The 18,412-nt window shown below is 42.2% G+C and overlaps 1 protein-coding gene across 1 annotated transcript in view; it reads right to left on the bottom strand.

Annotated features, from left to right (window-relative positions):
* Positions 1-7,090: 7,090 nt before the first annotated feature.
* ARL8B (ARF like GTPase 8B) overlaps positions 7,091-18,412 on the bottom strand; it is a 60,188-nt gene continuing 48,866 nt past the window's right edge. The window contains exons 5-7 of the mRNA XM_079713388.1: positions 11,678-11,745; positions 11,022-11,092; positions 7,091-9,157 (exon numbers count right to left, since the gene is read on the bottom strand). Coding sequence (XP_079569514.1) covers positions 9,108-9,157; positions 11,022-11,092; positions 11,678-11,745 — 189 coding nt within the window. The 3' untranslated portion in view covers positions 7,091-9,107. The remainder of the gene's footprint in view (positions 9,158-11,021; positions 11,093-11,677; positions 11,746-18,412) is intronic.

Raw genomic sequence — 18,412 nt, forward strand, 5'->3', positions numbered from 1 at the left:
TTGCAAACTGAATGTGAATATTAAGGACCGCATTGTATGTTTCCTTGCTAAGTTATTTTACTGCAAATCTTAACTCACCACAGTCAACTACAGACCACATTGATAGTAGCTCCTGTTTTCACATTAGAGACAAGGTCTAATAAAAACAAATCTTTTTTCATAACCAGAGAAAACCATCTAACTTTTGAAAGATGCTTTTCGTGGTCAAACTGACAATACCTGCCAGTTGTATATGTCTGGTGAGTTTCAAACTACTTTCACGTGTACTCATTTAATCTTCGCAGAAAACCTTATATGCTTTGTTCCATAAACCATAAGGGAAGAAGTCAGGTTGGGGGTCTCAAGTCCTCCAAGCTAGTTGGCTCTAGGCAGAAAAAGAGCTACTGCCCTGCTTTCTCACACTTTAGTCCCAGAAATTTACTGTAACTAGCTGGCCCTCAAAGCAAAGAAAGACTGGTCCTTTTCTATTCTTCCCAAACCATCAATGCTGACACTAGTGTCCTGCAAGGCACAGCCTAGGATTTAGGGGCCAGGTTCAGAAAATATCTCCTTCTCAAATTAAACCCAACAACAACGCAAATCTTGTGCTAGCCCTTTAGATTAGACTAGACTGCCCTGAAGGTAAATGTGGCTAAGACTGGAACAACACCCGTATCTAACTAGAAAACCCAACCTTAAAAATCAACTCCTTAAGAGACTGTTTTGTGATAGGTTCTTCCACACATAATCTCACAAAAGCATCAGGGGACTGATTAAAAAGAACACTGAAATGCTCTGTGGTAAAAATGGGTGACGCCAAAGAGATAACAGCTACGACCCCAGACTCAGAAGTTCAGCTGCCAGGTGTTCAGATCTTAGCGCTGCCCGCTGAGTAACCTTGGGAAGTTACTTTTCAGGACCTGTTTTCTCATCTGTAAAATGAGGGTGATAAAAACAGTACTTACCACGTATGGTTGTGAGAATTAAATTCTTTATTGTGTATAGTATACCTACAACAGTGCCACATACATGGTGAGGCCTATAATTACTACTCATCTACTTAAGACCAGCATCTAGTAAAAGTACCTGGAACATACAAGGCTGAGGTCTGTTGGATGAATTAAATAACTAAGCCCCTCCAATTTTCAAAGCACTATTTTAGGAGAAAAATGTGTCTAAGTCAACCGAGTATAAAATAGGACAAGGGCTAAAAGTTACCACAGTCTAAGAACAGTTGAAAAAGCTTTGAATCCTCGTCTAATTCCAGTTCTATTTAACTCAACCTGTTCCAGCTTCCACACATCACGGTCCTAAATCTCTGTGTGATTTGGGTTACATCCCAAAAGGTCATCCTAATTCAATCACCCTCTTACTTTGATAGTTGAAGGAGATGACTGCTTACCTCTATTTCAGTGCCTTTAAAGATATCCTCCACTGTAAATAAATAGACATTACAGTTTTGGGGATCAGTTTTGTGAGGCTGAGTGGATGAATCAACGCACTAGTTTCCTAAAACTGCAAAGCCAGAAAAAAAGCTCTGGCCCTTTGATGACCCTAAAGGGTAGTCCCAGAGCAAAATAGTCTATTAAAAGGAGGGATTTTTCTACTGTAAGAAGTTATGTGATTTATTATCGAAAGCAATAATGTACAAAAAAATCAAGTGATGTGATGATGACTTTTAAAACTCTGATTACTGCTTCTTTCTGAAGCAATATATACTTGCTTTATAAAGGGGGAGGGTGGGGGGAGAATAAACTTAAGCAAAATAGTGGGGATATACCTGTAACCCCATGATTAATTTGGTAAAGATGCAACTCCAGAATTCAGTAATATTGTTTCCTCAGCTAGGTAAGAAAAGCTAAATTTCACATTTGTTTTAAAATTGGACAGTATATAATTATCATTCCTACCTATTTTATGGGCAGAAGTCCAGAAGTCTGTCAACACGCTCTGTTGTCAAGACACAGGGGAGAGAGACTGGTGGAAATAAAAACTAGTACATCCCCTGTGAAGGGCAATGCAGCAATTCCCAGCGTTAAGTGCAAAGGCATTTACTCTTTGACCCAGATATGTTTCTGTGGATTGCAGCACATGTACTTAATGATCCACTGCAGTACCATTTATAAGAGCAAAAGGGACTTCCCTGGTGGCACAGTGGTTGGGAATCCGCCTGCCAATGCAGGGAACATGGGTTCGAGCCCTGGTCCGGAAAGATCCCACATGCCGCGGTGCAACTAAGCCCGTGCGCCACAACTACTGAGCCTGCGCTCTAGAGCCCGCGAGCCACAACTACTGAAGCCCGTGCGCCTAGATCCCGTGCTCCGCAACGAGAAGCCACCGCAATGAGAAGCCCACGCACTGCAATGAAGAGTAGCCCCCACTCGCCCCAACTAGAGAAAGCCTGTGTGCAGCAACGAAGACCCAACGCAGCCATAAATAAATAAAGGGGAAAAAAAGCAAAAGGTTATATAAACAACCCAAATGTCTATCAACAATGACCAGTTAAATAAAATTATGGAACCCCGACACAGTGAAAACCATACACAATGAAATGGGAAGCATACTACTGTCAAAGAAAATGAGGAATTCTCTACATAGTGCTGTGGAAATATCACCCGTACATAGCAAGTGGAAGAAAGCTATGTTCAAATACCTCCTATACAAGAGACTTTTAAAAAAGTATATATTTCTATTTGTTTCCTGTATTTTGTATAAGAAAACACTAGAACGATAAATAAGAAATTGATATATAAGGGTGACCTATAAGACCAGGTGGTAGTGGAAGAGTGGTTACTCAGACATGGGTGGGGTCAAGAGTTCCTATGTCTTTTTATGTATTTTCAATTTTTGCATCATGTAACATACATATGAAAAATCAACTTATTCAAAAAATAAATGGAACTTAGAAAAAAAGTGATGAGCTTTCTGGCCCACACTTTTATTTTTTTAAATAAAGTTATTTATTTTTGGCTGTGTTGGGTCTTTGTTGTTGTGCGTGGCCTTTCTCTAGTTGGGGTGAGCAGGGGCTACTCTTCACTGCGGTGCACGGCCTTCTCATTGCGGTGGTTTCTCTTTGTTGCAGAGCACAGGCTCTAGGTGCACTGGCTTCAGCAGTTGTGGCACATAGGCTCAGTAGTTGTGGCTCGTGGGCTCTGGAGCGCAGGCTCAGTAGCTGTGGCACACAGGCTTAGTTGCTCTGCGGCACGTGGGATCTTCCCGGACCAGGGATCGAACCCAATGTTCCCTGCATTGGCAGGCGGATTCTTTTTTTTTTTTTTTTTTTAAATTGGGTGCTGTCTCAATTATCCTTTATTTGTAGTTTACCTTGAATTACTCTGGTAACCTATTGAGGTTTTTTTTTTTTTTTCCCTCCAATTCGCGCTGTCTCGGCGCACGTACATGTCACCAGTTTTTTTTTTTTTTTTTTAATTTATGGCTGTGTTGGGTCTTCGTCTCTCTGCGAGGGCTTTCTCTAGCGGTGGCAAGCGGGGGCCACTCCTCATCGCGGTGCGCGGGCCTCCCACCATCGCGGCCTCTCCTGTCGCGGAGCACAGGCTCCAGACGCGCAGGCTCAGTAATTGTGGCTCACGGGGCCAGCTGCTCCGTGGCATGTGGGATGCTCCCACACCAGGGCTCGAACCCGTGTGTCCGGCATTGGCAGGCGGACTCTTAACCACTGCGCCACCAGGGAAGCCCCAAGCAGGCGGATTCTTAACCACTGCACCACCAGGGAAGTCCCTTGCCCACGTGTTCTTACTACTAAACCACTAAATCAAACACTGCAACTTTCCATCGAGAACTGATTTTCATCACCACTCACGTGCCATGCCCCAGCCCTTAAGTTATTGACGCATCCAGAAAAAGTAGGAATAAGTTCTTAACCCTTCTTTGAAGGGAGAGGAGAGCTAGCAATTTCATAAATTGGCTCATGGTATGACAATTTCTTTTTCCTTAGGGGATGATACAAATAGAAAAAAGAGTGATCTAATTCATGTATTGGGTAACAGATAAAAATGATGGACTCTGAACATGTAGAAACAAGATTGTACGTTATGTGATACAAATTGTACAAAACTGAGGGTAGGCCAAAGCTGTGGATTATATAAGAGCTGGTTGGAGACATACTATAATTAGCAATCTGTTGATGTTCTACTTCTCATGTTCAAATGGGAACACATTGATTTTGTTGGGGGATTCCCCCCCACTTGCTATTTTAAAGGACTATTTTCTAACTGCTCCCCGTTTCTCCAAGCTCTAAATAAATTTTAGCAGAACTTAGCAACACAGCAGTTATAAAGTGTTAAAACACCCACTCTAAACATTTGCCCCCAAATTGGTAGTATATCTGTGGTTTATATTTTTCCACATTGTATACCAGAATATACGTTTTTCTGCAGTCTGGGAAATACTTTACCATTTTTAAATGGCTTTCAAAGTATAAGCCCGTGTGGTTACAGCATTTCCTTCAAACAAAATGTAAGTTATTACATCATTCTGTAAAATGTCTGTGATCTCCAGCCCTTAACTATGTTAAAATAAAAGTTACAAAATGTAAACATTTCTGTGGTTTCAGGATTATTTTCAAGCAGAGACAGGCAACACTAACACAATCACTAGGACAGACACTAGGACCAGTGGGCTTTTTCATCTCTTCCCTTTGTTTCACCACCAGCCAAATCTCTAGGCTGTTAGAACCACAGCCTGAGTAGGAGAAATAATATTAGAAATCCTCCACTCTTCATTTTGCAGAATGGAAAACTACGGAGCCAGAGGGGGTTTAGCAACTCATCACGGTCACACAATCAGTTAACAGCAAAGAATTCATTCTCTTAAATGCCGATCCAGCACTCTTGACAGAACCGAGTATTTTAAGCTGACAATTCTTTCCCCACCACAACGCTTTTATGAATGCGAGACCTGTAAGCCCCAGTAAAAGGAGGCTAAGGTCCCCTCCCCTTCCTGACTCCTGCCAGGAAATCTGCATTACCTAAATCACCAGCTCCCTTGGGATTTTAAAATAGAATTACCTTACAGAGAGAGCTTGTTAATGAGATGGGATAATGAATGACTACTGCTGTTGCTCAGATTAAGGAACTTTCCATTGAGTCTGTCTAGCATGTCAATGACTTGCTTCTGTTGCCCTAAGAACATTCAAGAGGCAGCAATTACAAAAGTACCCACTTTTATTAATAGCTGAATTTTAAACAGAAATTGTGTGGAGGATATTTACTAATCAACAGGAAGCACCTGCCGTGGGTTGTACATTTGTAGAACTGCAAACTGAAGGGAAGACGGGCAAGCCGAGTGTTTGCTTTAACTGTCTTCCTTTTCAAGTATCTTCACTGATATACATGCTGCTGAGGGTACAACCTTTAAAGTTTGCAACAAAATGAAAATATTTCACGTACTGAACAAGGTGGTTCCCCCAATGGCACATTTTTAGAGAACAGCATTCAGCCAATTGGATATTACAGATATGGTTCTGGCTACAGTAAATTAGCCGCTCAGTTCTCAATCCGCCAGCCCCTGAAGAGGTTGGAATTACCAAAGCAACAAGATTTCAGGGTAACTGGATCCTGCATGAATAGAATACACAAGGCAATTAGTTCCTCAGTCAAAAACAAACACAAAAGCAGACACAGTCCAATACATCCAATTTACTTGACAGAATCAAAGGGACTAATTTTACTTTATTAAGATTTTCTTTTTTTGACGTGGAACTTTTTAAATTTATGGCTGCGCTGGGTCTTCACTGCTGCGCGCGAGCTTTCTCTAGTTGCGGCGAGCGGGGGCTACTCTTCATTGTGGTCCACGGGCTTCTCATTACGGTGGCCTCTCCATTGCGGAGCACTGGCTCTAGGTGCGCGGGCCTTGGCAGTTGTGGCACGTGGGCTTCAGTAGTTGTGGCTCGCGGGCTCCAGAGTGCAGGCTCAGTGGTTGTGGCGCACGGGCTTAGTTGCTCTGCGACACATGGGATCTTCCTGGACCAGGGCTCGAACCCGTGTCCCCTGCATTGGCAGGCGGATTCTTAACCACTGCGCTACCAGGGAAGCCCTGATGTGGGCCACTTTTAAAGTCTTTATTGAATTTCTTACAACATTGCTTCTGTTTTATGTTTTGGTTTTTTGGCAGTGAGGCATGTGGGACCTTAGCTCCCCGACCAGGGATCGAACCTGCACCCCCTGCATTGGAAGGCGAAGTCTTAATCACTGGACCACCACGGAAGTCCTCAAAGGTACTAATTTTAGAAGTCTCAATTTTTGAAAGCAAACATAGATTCAGAATCGGGGTGAAGTAAACTAAACGTATATCCTCTCCCCAGCCACGCCCTCAACACACTCCTCCTTCAAAAATCGCTTTAAGGAAGCTGTTGAGAAAACAAGCAAACTGATAGCTTGACTAAATGGCTCCACTGATTCAATAAAAGAATTTAAACCTGATACCCAAGTACTTCTATCCTAGAAATGCAAGATCACACATCCAACTGACCAACACAATTTGGCTGCACAGAAGGATGGTGTACATACGGAGGAAGAGCCAAGTTGAACTTCTCTGAGTAAAAATACATAAAATCGTTTCCCCAAGAGCTTTTGATGGGATGAACGTTCACTTTTATAGTGCAAAAGATAACATACTATACAAAACAAGTCAAATGTTTTACTTTAAAAGTGTGCCTCTTTGGGGAAAACTACCAGGTTTGATACTTTAAATCTTTTCATTCTGGAACTGAAGTCAGCAAGTAGACATGTCTTGTAATTTCAGTTTATTAATAGTTCTGTTATGATTTTTAAAACCAGATTACAAAATGCTTAACTCAATACTTATTTTTAAAAAGTCCTAAATTTGGTGTATTATGACAGTTTACAAGTAGTAGCATTTCCCCCACCACCACCACCCCCCCACCCACCCCATCACAAGGTCAATTCTGTGGATATTTAAAAGTTTGTTTCTATTTTAACTAGCCCACAGACCAAATTTTTAAAGAGCTGAGCTGATTTCTTTCTAGCACATGGTCTACAGACCCTGCTCATGGTAACCTTCTTTCCACCCCCTTCCAAAAAAGTCAGCACCTTCCAGCATGATGCACATTTTAAGTTAAAACCGTCAATACAACCCTCAAAATGCAAGTTTATTGAATAAAGCTGAGAAGAGCAGTAAACAGACAAAAAACGCATCCACCTAAATAAAAAAATTCACATATTTACAAAGTTCAGTAACTGTTAGGTTCCACATGCAGAGGTTAATGCACAGGAAAAAGTTGGTAGTAGTGTCTGGATGTCTTGAAATGCTGGAAGCAATGAACAGACACACAAACACATTACGGTTTAGCTGTAGGTCAATTAACGAACCTATGCGGTCCCCACAGAGTCACACATTCCAGTTCTGATTCCTCCTTTTAGGCACAAGCAAATTGCCACATTCTTTGTAATGGTTCACAGTGACCATTAATGGTGTTGAAGTACAGTACCAAGTTTAAATATCCCTTCATTTAGAGAACCAACCATCCCATCAGGGAAGTATGCAACATGCTTCAAAGAATAAGAACAGAATTTTAAAAGCCAAGATTCTACTCATAAAAATGTGAATGGAGAAAAGCAAGTAGTGTCTGTGCAACACGGTGCAGTATTTTGTACAGAATATCATTAAGGCCATGGCAGTCTATAAATTAAAACTGATTATCATTAAAAGAACTTACTGTTGACTGCACTTGGAGTGCTCAACACGTTTGGAAATGCACTGTCTACATGAGTGCTGCTTAACAAAAGAAACAAAATCACACATAGTGTGAGGCAACACATAAGCAAGTGTACCATAGAGTTTTATCTACTTCAGTGGGCTACTTAACAATTTACAAGTGCTCCAGTTTTAATATGTCCCTTTATGTGCATGGAGATCGCTAAACTACAAAACATGTTCGGGTACGTTTTTATACATCTCTGTATCATAGAAGCAAACAACAGACAGCATCAGTTCCTCACCTCTGTGTGATTATTCAACAACCTGCAGCCGTTGTGCATGATTACATCAGATAAAGCAGGCAGGTCTAGAGTTGTCACAATAAACAAGATGTCTAATGGCACCAGACAAAACAGTGCCAAACCCTACATCGATAAGAGAGAAAAATAAGAATTTTTATTTGTTTATAAGTATCTATTGTGCTGAAAGTCAACTTTATGACTGAATATAAAAAGTCAAGAGTTAGAGTGTCATGCAGCAGCACTGGTTTAATGACTGGAGAGAGAAAGAACAAACAGGTGTTTGAACAGTCTGACATTCTTAACACGTTTTATTGTATTGGCTGGAATGCTCTAAATTCATGAAAGCTTTTGAGAAAATCTTCAATTCCCAACCCCTTAAAAAAAGTGTGTTGAACCAGGAAAAAGAAAAGAAAAACTATAGAAGTAATGATCTGGACAGATACAAAACAGCACGGCTCAGTTCCTCCTGTACCCCCAACTGCTACCTGGAGAAGAACTCTCAGAAAGCAGAACGTGTTTAAAATTCATCGCCCAAGATCTTGCCTGTGTAAGGAAGGAACAACAACATTGATCTGGTGCCTCTATTCACTCTTTGCAGACCATTTTTTAAATTCCTAAGGTGTAATTATACATTTCACATGCATTTGTGAGATATGTAAACATTTTGTTTCTATCCCACATGAGTCAGGCTAAAGGTTTTCTAAATACTGTGTGTGGCACTAGAAACTTCATGCTGTATCAAGTCAGTATCAGTATTAAGCTACTGGACTCTATAATGAAATATCATAGACAGACAATTACTGAAAGCCAATATAAAAACCTGGCCCAGAAAGACCAGAACAGAAATATGCAATTTTTCTTGATTTAAGGTGGTCAAAAGTGTGTTTTTTTTTAAAAAAAGCTCTACACACTGTTTAAGACAAGTATGTATAAGAAGCCTTTTGGGTGCTGACTTTATCATGACAACTCTAGCTCATTCTTTATGAAGGATTAAGGATACACATCTTCAGCAGTGCACATGAGAAATAAACTCTGAAAAAGGCAATTTCTTGGGTTTAGGAAGGACCATATTCTGGGAAGTACTTCAGAGGAACGGACAATAATTCTAGGATTATAGCCAGGAAGGACTGGAAGACTTCAGGAGATGCTTCAGCTTCTTCTAGATTTTGAATGTTGAATAAGCCACTGAAGTGTGATATCTAAAGGTGGAGGGAAAAAAAGTGAAGATGTTAAGATATCAAAGTTAAGAAACTAAATATCAGAGAATATTTAAAACGCAGCTATTTCAAAGCATATGCTGGGCCTGCCCTCTTCTTTTCTGCCTCTGTACTACTATACTTATATAGGTATCTGTATCTATCCTACTATTCTTCATTCGCTGACCTTCAAGGGGTTAATCTGGAAACACAAGAGTCTCCAATTTCAAAGTTAAATTGTGTACAGAACAGCTTGTGCCTTCCTTTATTCATTCAAAAGTTTACTGATGGACTGTAAGATCAGGTATTGTGTGTGAAGCTCCAGGATGCAAAGAGACGGGAGAACTGCTCTCTGCCCTCGAGGAGCTTTCAGTATGCTGGAAAACATGCAGGTAGTCGTCTGGCTTTGGAGGACAGCCTCCACAGAATTCCAGGCAAAAGAAAGAGCAAACCTCACAGCATACGCAGAGGCATGAAACTCTGTGGAGCTCTGGCTGGATTACAAGTGAAGAGATGTGGCCGAAGCACAGGGATGGGTACGGGGGTGCCACTCATTGCCACGGCTGGAGCAGGGGCTCTCAAGCTCACCCTCTGCACATTTGGGGCTGGATGATTCTGTGCTGTGCATAGTAGAATATTCTGCAACACCTATAACCTTGACCACAAGACGCCATTATCACCACCCCCCATCCTCAGTTGTGACAAGTAATGGCTCCAGATTATCTCCAAGTGTCCCCTGCGGAGCTCAGCTGTTTTCAGTTGAGAACCACAGGCCTAGAGGGAGCCAGATAACCTTGTATGCCATTCTAAGATGCTCAGAAGTTTGGATTTTATTCTCAAGTCAACAGGAAGTCATTGGAGAATTTTAAGCAGGGAAACCATACTGTTTATTGTAAACTGTAAGTTTATTGTAGTAAGTTCAACAATGGCAACTGAGGAGGGCAACTTGGAAGGCTGCCAGTATAGAGACGATCACAACAGGAACAGGAAAGGGCCGAAGGCCTGAAGCAAATCAAGTGCTGTAGGAATGGAGAGGAATAAAATGAGGAGCATGTTCAAAACACAGAACCTAACAGGACTGACCAAATGCAGTGGGTGAGACAGAATCTTCTGGCCTGAATAAGTGTGTGTGTCATGGAGCTGCTGACTAACAGGAGCTAAAGGAAGAACAGGCTTGGGAAAAAAAGACTAAGAATTCGGCAGTAGGCACACCAAGTCTGAGATGGAGAAGGTAGCACATGGAGATGTCCAGCAGGTAGTTTCAGCTGTACAGATCTGAGGAAGAGACGGAGACTGGCAAGACAGCATCGTAGAGGTGGCAACTGAAGCTACAGTGGCCGAGAATAGCCAGGAAAAGCACTTAGACTGACAGAAGAAGGCAGCTAAGCAGGGCTGGTACTTTGCTATGGCAGTCTTAGGAAATTAATACAGACATTAAGTAGATAAAGGGTATTCTGGGCTTATCCTTTAGAGTGCTAACATACTACAGTAATATATTTTGATTTTGATACATGCAAAATCATAATAATGCCTATAGACCAATTTTTGTAAAGTCTTATTTCAAAAACATCATCCTGTTATAATGCACAGCTGGACACTAGCTCTGCAAAAATTAGTACAATAAATTGATATCACATAATGCTTAACTTCATGTCTCTTTTGCATTTACTTCTTTAAATAGCATGGAGCAGATTCAGGATATTATATTTGTTGTCAAAAGGTATAATGTGTACTCTTCTTCCTGAGGCAAAATAGTACTTTATAAGGGAAATCACTTAAACAGAAATGGAGATAATAAACAGTAAAAAGCATGAGACATCCCTTCTAATGATACCCACTTCTTCCACAAACACCAGTCATTTCTTACCTATATTATCCTTTTCTTTGCAAGAAATTGAATAGCAGCAAATTTCTCTATCCTGAATAGCAGACAGATTCCTATAAATAAAGCAGAATTAAGAAAATAAGTCTGTGCTTAAAACAACTATCATCTTTTCACTCGCTGCTCAATTTTGCTTGTTTTTTTAATTACTATACAGAATAAATTATTTTACTGATACTAAAATTTTACGGGGACTTCCCAGGTGGTGCAGGGGTTAAGAATCCACCTGCCAATGCAGGGGACAAGGGTTCAAGCCCTGTTCTGGGAAGATCCCACATGCTGCGGAGCAACTAAGCCCATGCGCCACAACTACTGAACCCATGTGCCACAACTACTGAAGCTCGCACGCCTAGAGCCCGTGCTCCGCAACAAGAGAAGCCACTGCAATGAGAAGCCCATGCACCACAACGAAGAACCAGTGCAGCCAAAAATTAATTAATTAATTAATTAATTTAAAAAACAATGTTTAAGAGGAAAGAAAAAATTTACGGGTTCACTTTTCTAGTATGTCAAGTTTACTCCAAAACGTGACTATGATCATTACTGAATAATACAGCAATGCTAAACAAAGCAGTGGGCAAAACGGTATAATTTAGAACCAAATTATTTTTAAAAAACCATCATTCATTCTTAAGACATACATTTTTTCAATTAGCTGTTTCTCATCCAAGGCATTAGGAAGATCTCTCTTGTTTCCGAGTACTAGCACCTTTAAAAAGAAAAGGTACTGAGTAAATTTTACTTAAGAAAATGTCAGAGAAGCATATCATGTGCATATCCGTAGACATTAAAATTAGGATGTTATGTCATGCCATAATTAAATTAAAGTATATTTATGTGACTGGTGGCCTATCTCATTCATTTAATCATTCAAATTAGCATTTACTCTAACTCCTACCATGCAGATGTCCTTAATTCAATATGTGGCTGCCAACTTCTATTTGAAATATTCTAAGTCTACGGTATGTATTCTGCTATTTCTTAATAAATCTTTACCAAGAAGTGAATATGATCTTAACAACCAAGGGTGGAGGAATGAGTTTCAACCATTTTTATCTGTTAGTCATTAATCTAACGGTAAACATGTAAATAAGCCTTTAAAATTCTACACCCATCCTATAAAATATAATGTATAAATATTCTAAGATAATGGATAAGCCTGGGGATCAGGATAAATGCAGTAGCCATAAACTCTGAGAATAAACATCGCCATCTGATTGGTAGATGTGCTTTGAAAAACAAGTAAAGCGGAGAGGGGCGTCCCAATCATCACTCTGTCTTTCCCAGGTACATCCACATCCTTTCTGCCTTATGAGACGCAAAACCTATGAGTACATATAACGTATTTGATAACATCCTTACTCTGAGTCAACGTTCTCTAAGAAACTGTATCTTTGACCAATCCTAAGAAAGTACACGCCATGTCTACCTTGTCATCTTGTTAAACACTTGTCAAACCTACTTCTTTCACTTAATACACGCCCCTACCCCCACCCCTGACTCCAAACACGGCGACGGATTCTATTTCTAGGCCCTAGACTCTTAGTTCTCACAAAGGAGAAAGAGCCAAGGACAGAGGCAGAGAGCAAGGGTCACCAGGAGCTCTCCGGCGAATGCTAAATCACAGGGGTCAGAGAGCCAAAAGCCAAATCTCAGCACCTTCAGTCAGCCCGTCCTCCCCTCCCCAACTCTTACCCCTCTCCACACTCTTATTTAAGTCACCCCACGTTCTCAACCTGGACCTGTGTGAGTTTTAAAAAATGCATCATGGTCCTTTGTGATCAGTTGTCAGTTTTGGGGTTACCTGACATCTTAGCCCTCTTCCTACATTTAAGAAATCTTCCACCTTATGAACCTGCCTCCCAATAAAGCTTCTTGCTTCTGTAGACAATTTCTTTTAAAGCCTTCCTTTCTGCTAGAGAATGGAAACATAATCTAGGATCAACCAAAACTATGAATGCAGAGCCAGTACTGCAAGAAAGTGGGGATAGAGAATCCATTCTGCTAGGGAAGGGGCCTTCCAATCGGAGCAACTGTGTCTGGTGTTCAGAAACTGCATGACGTCACCACACTTACTCGATGGTGTAAGTCTGGATGTAGTCCTAGCAGCTGCTGAGCCTCCCTTGTTCCAGCCTATTTTCTGAAGATGGTTATGGGCAGCCTTCTCAGAGACTTGGTGAGCTACCCAATATCCTTTCAGTAAATTCCTTTCTACTTAAATCAGCTTTCTACTGCTTGCAACTAAGAACTCTTACGGTGACCAAGATAAGACTGATTTTTTTACTTATGGTACGTAGAACTAGTTGTTAACATAGAAGAAGAAGAATAGGCTTTGAAGTCACAAAGACATGGAGTCAAAACCTAGCTGTGCCAATACGCTAATGAGTATGTGATCTTGAGTGAATAACAACTGTTACAAAGGAGGGATCACACCATCGACCTCAATACATTGTTAGGAATAACTGAGAGGACATACCTCAAGGATCTGACACTCGTGAACTGGTCATGAGGGTAAAGCCTAGTCCTTTTCAGCATCCCTTAGCTCAACAAATGGCACCACGTTCCATCTAACTAAATGAGCCAGGAACTAGGAATTATTCTTTATATCTTCCCATGTAAAACATTACCAAGTCTGGCGGCCTGTCTTCCTAAAGATCCTTCCAGTCTATTTCCTTCTCACAACCTTCTCTACGACCACCCCAAACCATGGTACTCTATTTTGCCAAGACAACTTGAACAGCTTCCTAAAACTGTCCTCCTTATAGTCCCGCTTCAATCCGTTCTTAAAGTGACATCAGAATGATTTACATGATAAATCTCATCATTTAAAAACACCCAGGGAGGGCTTCCCTGGTGGTGCAGTGGTTGAGGGTCCACCTGCCGAAACAGGGGATGTGGGTTCGTGCCCCAGTCCGGGAAGATCCCACATGCCGCAGAGTGGCTGGGCCCGTGAGCCATGGCCGCTGAGCCTACACGTCCGGAGCCTGTGCTCTGCAACGGGAGAGGCCACGGCGGTGAGAGGCTCACGTACCGCAAAAAAAAAAAAAAAAAAAAAACACCACCAACAACAAAAAACACCCAGAGAGCTTCAAGATGGCAGAAGAGTCAGACGCAGAGATCACCTTCCTCCCCACAGATACATCAGAAATACATCTACACGTGGAACTGCTCCTACAGAACACCCACTGAACGCTGACAGAAGACCTCAGACCTCCCAAAAGGCAAGAAACTCCCCATGTACCTGGGTAGGGCAAAAGAAAAAAGAAAAAACAGAGACAAAAAGTAGGGAAGAGACCTGCACCAGTGGGAGGGAGCTGTGAAGGAGGAAAGGTTTCCACACACTAGGAAGTCCCTTCGCGGGCGGAGACTGTGGGTGGCGGAGGGGAGGGAACTTCGGAGCCACGGAGGAGAACGCAGTCACGGGTGTGGAGGGCAAAGCGGAGAGATTCCCAACAGAGGATCGGAGTCGACCAGCACTCACCAGACCGAGAGGCTTGTCTGCTCACCCGCTGAGGCGGACTGGGGCTGGGAGCTGAGGCTCGGGCTTCAGTCGGAGCGCAGGGAGAGGACTGGGGTTGGCTGCGTGAAAACAGCTTGAAAGGGGCTAGTGCGCCACAGCTAGCTGGGAGGGAGTCCGGGAAAAACTCTGGAACTGCCGAAGAGGCAAGAGACCATTGTTTCCTGGTGCGCGAGGAGAGGGGATTCAGAGCACCACCTAAATGAGCTCCAGAGATGGGTGCAAGCCGCAGCTATCAGCGCAGATCCCAGAGACGGGCATGAGATGCTAAGGCTGCTGCTGCTGCCACCAAGAAGCCTGTGTGCGAGCACAGCTCACTCTCCACATCTCCCCTCCCGGGAGCCTGTGCAGCCCGCCATGGCCAGGGTCCCGGGATCCAGGGACAACTTCCCCGGGAGAAGGCACGGCGCGTCTCAGGCGGGTGCAACGTCATGCAGGCCTCTACCGCTGCAGGCTCACCCCACATCCGTACCCCTCCCTCCCCCCGGCCTGAGTGAGCCAGAGCCCCCGAATCAGCAGCTCATTTAACCCTGTCCTATCTGAGTGAAGAACAGATGCCCTCAGGCGACCTACACACAGAGGCGGGGACATATCCAAAACTGAACTCCGAGAGCTGTGCGAACAAAGAAGACAAAGGGAAATCTCTCCCAGCAGCCTCAGGAGCAGTGGATTAAATCTCCACTATCAACTTGATGTACCCTGCATCTGTGGAATGCCTGAACAGACAATGAATCATCCCAAATTCAGGAGGTGGACTTTAGGAGCAATTACATATAAATATATATTTTTTCCCTTTATCTCTTTTTGTGAGTGTGTACGTGTATGCTTCTGTGTGTGATTTTGTCTGTATAGCTTTGCTTTTACCATTTGTGCTACGGGTCTGTCTATTTTTTTTTACTTAAAAAAATTTTTTTCTTAATAATTATTCTTTATTTTAATAACTATTTTATTTTATTTTATCTTCTTTCTTTCTTTTCTCCCTTTTCTTCTGAGCTGTGTGGAGGACAGGCTCTTGGTGCTCCAGCCAGGCATCAGGGCTGTGCCACTGCGGTGGGAGAGCCAAGTTCAGGACATTGGTCCACAAGAGACCTCCCAGCTCTACGTAATATCAAATGCTGGATATCTCCCACTGATCTCCATCTGAATGCCAAGACCCTGCTTCACTCAACAACCAGCAAGCTACAGTGATGCACACCCTATGCCAAACAACTAGCAAGACAGGAACACAACCCCACCCATTAGCAGAGAGGTTGCCTAAAATCATAATAAGGCCACAGACACCCCCAAAACACACCACCAGATGTGAACCTGCCCACCAGAAAAACAAGATCCAGCCTCATCCACCAGAACACAGGCACTAGTCCCCTCCACCAGGAAGCCTACACAACCCACTGAACCAACCTTAGCCACTGGGGACAGACACCAAAAACAACGGAAACTACAATCATGCAGCCTTCGAAAAGGAGACCCAAAATACAGTAAGTTAAGCAAAATGAGAAGACAGAGAAACACACAGCAGATGTAGGAGCAAGGCAAAAACCCACCAGACCTAACAAACGAAGAGGAAATAGGCAGTCTACCTGAAAAAGAATTCAGAATCATGATAGTAAAGATGATCCAAAATCTTGGAAACAGAATGGACAAAATACAGGCAACGTTTAACTAGGACCTAGAAGAGGGCTTCCCTGGTGGCGCAGTGGTTGAGAATCCGCCTGCCGATGCAGCGGACGTGCGTTCATGCCCCAGTCCAGGAAGATCCCACATGCTGCGGAGCGGCTGGGCCTGTGAGCCATGGCCGCTGAACCTGCACGTCTGGAGCCTGTGCTCCACAACGGGAGAGGCCACAACAGTGAGAGGCTCACGTACCGGAAAAAAAAAAAAAAGTACCTAGAAGAACTAAAGAGCAAACAAACAGAGATGAACAACACAATAAATGAAATTAAAAATTCTCTGGAAGGGATCAATAGCAGAATAACTGAGGCAGAAGAACGGATAAGTGATGTGGAAGATAAAATAGTGGAAATAACTACTGCAGAGCAGAATAAAGAAAAAAGAATGAAAAGAATTGAAGACAGTCTCAGAGACCTCTGGGACAACATTAAACGCACCAACATTCGAATTATAGGGGTCCCAGAAGAAGAAGAGAAAAAGAAACGGACTGAGAAAATATTTGAAGAGATTACAGTTAAAAACTTCCCTAATATGGGGAAAGGAAATAGTTAATCAAGTCCAGGAAGCACAGAGAGTCCCATACAGGATAAATCCAAGAAGAAACGTGCCAAGACACGTATTATTCAAACTACCAAATATTAAATACAAAGAAAAACTATTAAAAGCAGCAAGGGAAAAGCAACAAATAACATACAAGGGAATCCCCATAAGATTAACAGCTGATCTTTCAGCAGAAACTCTGCAAGCCAGAAGGGAGTGGCAGGACATATTTACACTGATGAAAGAGAAAAATCTACAAACAAGATTACCCAGCAAGGATCTCATTCAGACTTGACAGAGAAATTGAAAGCTTTACAGACAAGCAAAAGCTAAGAGAATTCAGCACCACCAAACCAGCTTTACAACAAATGCTAAAGGAACTTCTCTAGGCAGGAAACACAAGAGAAGGAAAAGACCTACAATAACAAACCCAAATCAAGTAAGAAAATGGTAATAGGAACATACATATCGATAATTACCTTAAATATAAATGGATTAAATGCTCCAACCAAAAGGCATAGACTGGCTGAATGGATACAAAAACAAGACCCGTATATATGCTGTCTACAAGAGACCAACTTCAGACCTAGGGATACATACAGACTGAAAGTGAGGGGATGGAAAAAGATATTCCATGCAAATGGAAATCAAAAGAAAGCTGGAGTAGCAATTCTCATATCAGAGAAGATTGACTTTAAAATAAAGACTATTACAAGAGACAAAGAAGGACACTACATAACGATCGAGGGATCAATCCAAAAACAAGATATAACAATTGTAAATATTTATGCACCTAACACAGGAGCACCTCAATACATAAGGCAAATACTAACAGCCATAAAAGGGGAAATCGACAGTAACACACTCATAGTAGGGGACTTTAACAACCCACTTTCACCAATGTGCAGATCATCCAAAATGAAAATAAGGAAACACAAGCTTTAAATGATACATTAAACAAGATGGACTTAATTGATATTTATAGGACATTCCATCCAAAAACAACAGAATACACATTCTTCTCAACTGCTCATGGAACATTCTCCAGGATAGATCACATCTTGGGTCACAAATCAAGCCTTGGTAAATTTAAGAAAATTGAAATCATATCAAGTATCTTTTCTGACAACAATGCTATGAGACTAGATATCAATTACAGGGAAAATTCTGTAAGAAATACAAACACATGGAGGTTAAACAACACACTACTTAATAACCAAGAGATCACTGAAGAAATCAAAGAGGAAATCAAAAAATACCTAGGGCTTCCCTGGTGGCACAGTGGTTGGGAGTCCGCCTGCCGATGCAGGGGACGCGGGTTTGTGCCCCGGTCCGGGAAGATCCCACATGCCGTGGAGCGGCTGGGCCCGTGAGCCATGGCCGCTGAGCCTGCGCGTCTGGAGCCTGTGCTCCGCAAGGGGAGAGGCCACAACAGTGAGAGGCCTGCATACCGGAAAAAAAAAAAAAAAAAAAACCTAGAAACAAATGACAATGAGAACACGACGACCCAAAACCTATGGGATGCAGCAAAAGCAGTTCTAAGAGGGAAGTTTATAGCTATACAAGCCTACCTTAAGAAACAAGAAACATCTCAAATAAACAACCTAACCTTACACCTAAAGCAATTAGAGAAAGAAAAACAAAAATA

The sequence above is a fragment of the Hyperoodon ampullatus genome, assembly GCF_949752795.1.
Source record: "Hyperoodon ampullatus genome assembly, chromosome: 10".
In the NCBI taxonomy this organism is placed as follows: Eukaryota; Metazoa; Chordata; class Mammalia; order Artiodactyla; family Ziphiidae; genus Hyperoodon; species Hyperoodon ampullatus.